Here is a 4,322-nt window from a genome sequence, read left to right as displayed (position 1 = left end):
TGTAATCAACATTAAACAGCTTGGTGAAATCAGTGCGCGCGCACGTGTGTGTGTGCTTTCCTCAGCCTGCCTGTGTGTGTGAACTTCGTTTGAATCGTTTCAACTGCTGCGCGGATTGGTTATTCGTTAAACCCACCCCCACCTCCCGCGCTCATTGGAGGAGCCGAAAATAAAATCTGATTCTTGTATTAAGCTCCAGACCAGAGAAAGAGTCCACTCTGAGAGTGGGCGGGGTCTATGGTCTGGAAGCAGGCAATGATTTTATCTCAGTCAGAAACAGAAATGAATCACGTTCATTGTAAGGAGTAACACAGCGCTACTTGGATCAGTATTAAGTAATAATATTACTGTTTTGACAGATGTAATAAGTTACATTACTCGTTACTGGTTAAGTAATAATATTACAGTAATATATTACTAAGTAATGTGTTGCTGTCCAACATTGCAAAAAACAAAGGATATTTACTATAAACGTGTCCACGACCCAAAAGTGGGTCCCGTCCCACTGTTTGGGAAACGTTGCACTAAGAGACTGAGCCACCAGGCAGCCTGTTCTCTGTTTGATATTTAACACTGATATCACAAAGTATTTATATTACAAATATAAGTATTGTTCATTTGGTTTCCCTTCCCTGTCATTCATCCTCATCGTTGTCATTGTCACACTGACCTGGACGTCACCGCCACTGATGTGCATGCGACTGATGCTGTACCATTCTGTCCAGTAGATCATCTGCAGCTGATAGTCAAAGTCCAGAGCCTGAGCCTCCCCGGTCTGTCACAGCAAATCAGTTGTGTTAGTCTCAGACAGGAATACATTCCAGCATGTCTAAAGCAGTGTGTAGAATATAGTATAGGATTGCATAGGATGTGTTTTTTATGTCTAATGGTTTTCACCTGTTTGAGCTCTGTGGAGCTGGAGCCGTCCAAGTTGATCTTCATCAGGTTGTTGGTGGTGGCTATGATGAGGAAGGGCTCCACCTCTAGAGAAAGTGAGACATTACATTTGAGTTGGTTTACATTTAAGAATACACACCTGCAAAGCAAAACTATTTAATAACAATATTTCACTGTTCATAATCTTTCATTTTAAAATGTTGTGATGTGTTGCCTCTCTCTGTCAAACACACTGCTGTATTTACTGACTGACCTTTTTATTCACTTTAAATACTAATATCACCATATTTCACTGGTTCAAATATGAACAGTGTTGTAACAAGACATGTAGTGACAGACAGACAGACAGACAGACAGACAGACAGACAGACAGACAGACAGACAGACAGACAGACAGACAGACAGACAGACAGTCTTACCTGGTGTGGTGTGTGTTGGTTCAGTCTGGAGAGCTGAGGAGAAACATAACAAAAAGGATCAAGTTTGTTCCTACTATACCACTATGTGGAACGCCCTACCGAAAGGAGTGGAACGTAATTCCATAACTTCCTTTAAAACAGCTCTGAAAAGTCACTTACAGGAGGCTGCTACTCAGAACTGGTAAAGACAAAGCCCATCCTTACCCCCCCCCCCCCCCTTCTATTGTATGAATAACTTTATCTTTAACTTATTATTATTTTTCTGTATTTTCTTACCTTTTGCTTTACGACTGTATCTGTTATTCAATGGTATATGAGTTAAAAAAAAAGTTTCCTATATGTAAATAAGCCATAACGTTTTTTTGGATCTCCTTTTAGTTGACCTTGTACCAGTGAACTGTACTGTCATGAAACTGTACCTTTTCCTAAGCAAACTTCTGATAAAGTCTTCAATCAATCAATCAATCAATCAATCAATCAATAAACACACAGTGCACGTTAACATGCAGCAGCACTGATGTATTGAAGCGTCATGTTGTCTTTCACATCCATATCAACAACCACTTGAACCCCAGCATTCACATATTAAACAAACATTAGTCAGAAATAGCTGATCTACAAGCTCACAACGTGTCACGTTGTAGCGTGTTGTGAGCTTGTTGATCGTCTATTTTTGGCCACAAGATTGTGTGTAGACGGAAGAAAGAGAAATGGAAAAAAAGTATTCAGAGTAAAGGCTGGTTCATACTGCACTTTTAGAGACTAATTTATTTTGGTTCGGTTCGGGGACTCACAAAATCTCTGAGGCACTGAACAGCCCCCCCCCCCCCCCCCCCCCCCACCCTTTACCTGAGATCAAGAGAAGGAGGAACACCATCCAAATCCCTGCTCCATCCATGTCTGGATTCACTGCTCACCGGATTCACTGCTCACCGGATTCACTGCTCACCGGATTCACTGCTCACCGGATTTACTGCTCACCGGATTCACCACTCACTGGATTCACTCACACTGGATTCTCAACTGGAACTTCACCGATTGGCTCTGGTTGTGACTGTGATCGACACTCGCTGTCGTCTGTGTGTCTGTTAGTGACAAATCAGCTCATTATATAACTTCATCATGTTGACACGTCAGTTCATCTATCTCTTCATCATGTTAGTGACACGTCAGTTCATCTTATCTCTTCATCATGTTAGTGACACGTCAGTTCATCGTATCTCATCTTCATCTTCATCACGTGGTTTCTATGGAAATTCAAAGCTTTCTGGTTGACAGGAAGCTAAAGCTCCACCTGCCCTACGCAGTGAGAGTGAGCTTTGTGGGCACACACACACACACACACACGCACACGCACACGCACACACACACACACACACACACACACACACACACACACACACACACACACACAGTCTTCAGAGTCACGCACCAAGCAGCAGTGGAGTGGTGGTGCTGCTGGCTGCTCTGAGCTTGTACCGTTGTACCTGTGGTAAAACTGCTTCTGTCTTGGGTGGAAACTAACTGGTGCGATATCCATGCTTCATCTTTCTTCATCTTTGGTGCTGTGTCTAAAATCCTTGCAAGCAGCCAAAACTGTCACGGCAAAGCCGTGGTGCTTCTCAAATGGCTTTGCGTAGATGAGACCAGGTAGGTAGGATAAACACAAAGTTTGCTGTCCATATTCCTCTCTAAACGCTCCTTTTCACTGTTTAGGCCTACTCCTCTTTCTTCATACCTTTGGATAGTGATCATGTGTCATTTCTCTTGCCAACTAGAAGCAGATAAGGCTGAATGTTTTGCGTTCTCAACAGTCTGTCTTGCACTCAATTCACTAACGACCAATTTGTGATCCAACGTGCAGCATACGAGGGTACAACTTGTATCCTCGTCTTTTTTTTCAGCTTTCTAATTAATAGTTGCATGCTAAAAATACTGTTTATTGTCATGATTCCTCTCCAGCTTTGTCAGAGGCTTAAAAGACGTTTAAATAAATACTTTATGAAATGTCTATGGATGGGGGGGGGGGGGGGGAAACGCTTCCGACACCGGAGTTTGAAGGCATCAACAATGTTATCGAACATGACACAGAGTTTGATGCCCCCCCCCCCCCCAACACACACACACACACACACACACACACACACACACACACACACACACACACACACACACACACACACACACACACACACACACACACACACACCACCCGATACAAGGATTAAAAATGTTCTTTTTTATTTTCAATTTCTTCAAGCCTTTTTGAGAATAGCAGATCTACAAGCCCACGACACATGGCATCATGTTTAGGGGTTAAAGTAGTTAAAGTGATCGTATGATGTTATATTAACTCATTTAGCTGGGGACCCCCCAGAAACCCCTCCTGGACCCCTGGGGGTCCCCGCGCCACACTTTGAGAACCACTAATTTAGACAATGCAGCATCAATGTGAACCAAATGGACCCTTGAAGCTCTGTAACTCTGAGAGTGTACAAATGGAACCAAATGGACCCTTACAAGTCTGTAACACTGGATTCACTCCCAATAGATTCTCAACTGGAACTTCACCGATCTGCACCGATTGGTTCTGGTTGTGAAAGTGATCGACACTCGCTGTCGTCTGTGTGTTTGTTAGTGACTCATCAGCTCATTATATCTCTTCATCATGTTAGTGACACGTCAGCTCATCGTATCTCTTCATCATGTCAGAGACACGTCAGTTCATAGTATCTCATCTTCATCTTCATCACGTGGTTTCCATGGAAATTCACAGCTTTCTGGTCGACAGGAAGCTAAAGCTCCACCTGCCCTACGCAGTGAGAGTGAGCTTTGTGGGCACACACACACACACACACACACACACACACACACACACACACACACACACACACACACACACACACACACACTCTTCGTCCCACAACCCTCGAAGCCTCCTCTCTTCCAACACCTTCTCCTTCTCCCCACGACCAGCTCCTCACCATGGGCGACCGACCGGGCCTT

The 4,322-nt window shown here is 43.7% G+C and overlaps 1 protein-coding gene across 1 annotated transcript in view; it reads left to right on the top strand.

Annotated features, from left to right (window-relative positions):
• Positions 1–2,956: 2,956 nt before the first annotated feature.
• Positions 2,957–4,322, top strand: part of LOC308297464 (rap1 GTPase-GDP dissociation stimulator 1-B) — a gene marked incomplete at both ends in the record, with an annotated part of 57,046 nt that continues 55,680 nt past the window's right edge. Inside the window, one exon of the mRNA XM_080740870.1 lies at positions 2,957–2,966. Within this exon, the coding sequence (XP_080596996.1) occupies positions 2,957–2,966 (10 nt within the window). The remainder of the gene's footprint in view (positions 2,967–4,322) is intronic.

The sequence above is a fragment of the Nannobrachium achirus genome (assembly GCF_963921795.1).
Source record: "Nannobrachium achirus genome assembly, chromosome: 13".
NCBI lineage: Eukaryota > Metazoa > Chordata > Actinopteri > Myctophiformes > Myctophidae > Nannobrachium > Nannobrachium achirus.
Note: the sequence above shows the minus strand (reverse complement) of the source record. Positions and strands in the feature narration are given on the sequence as shown.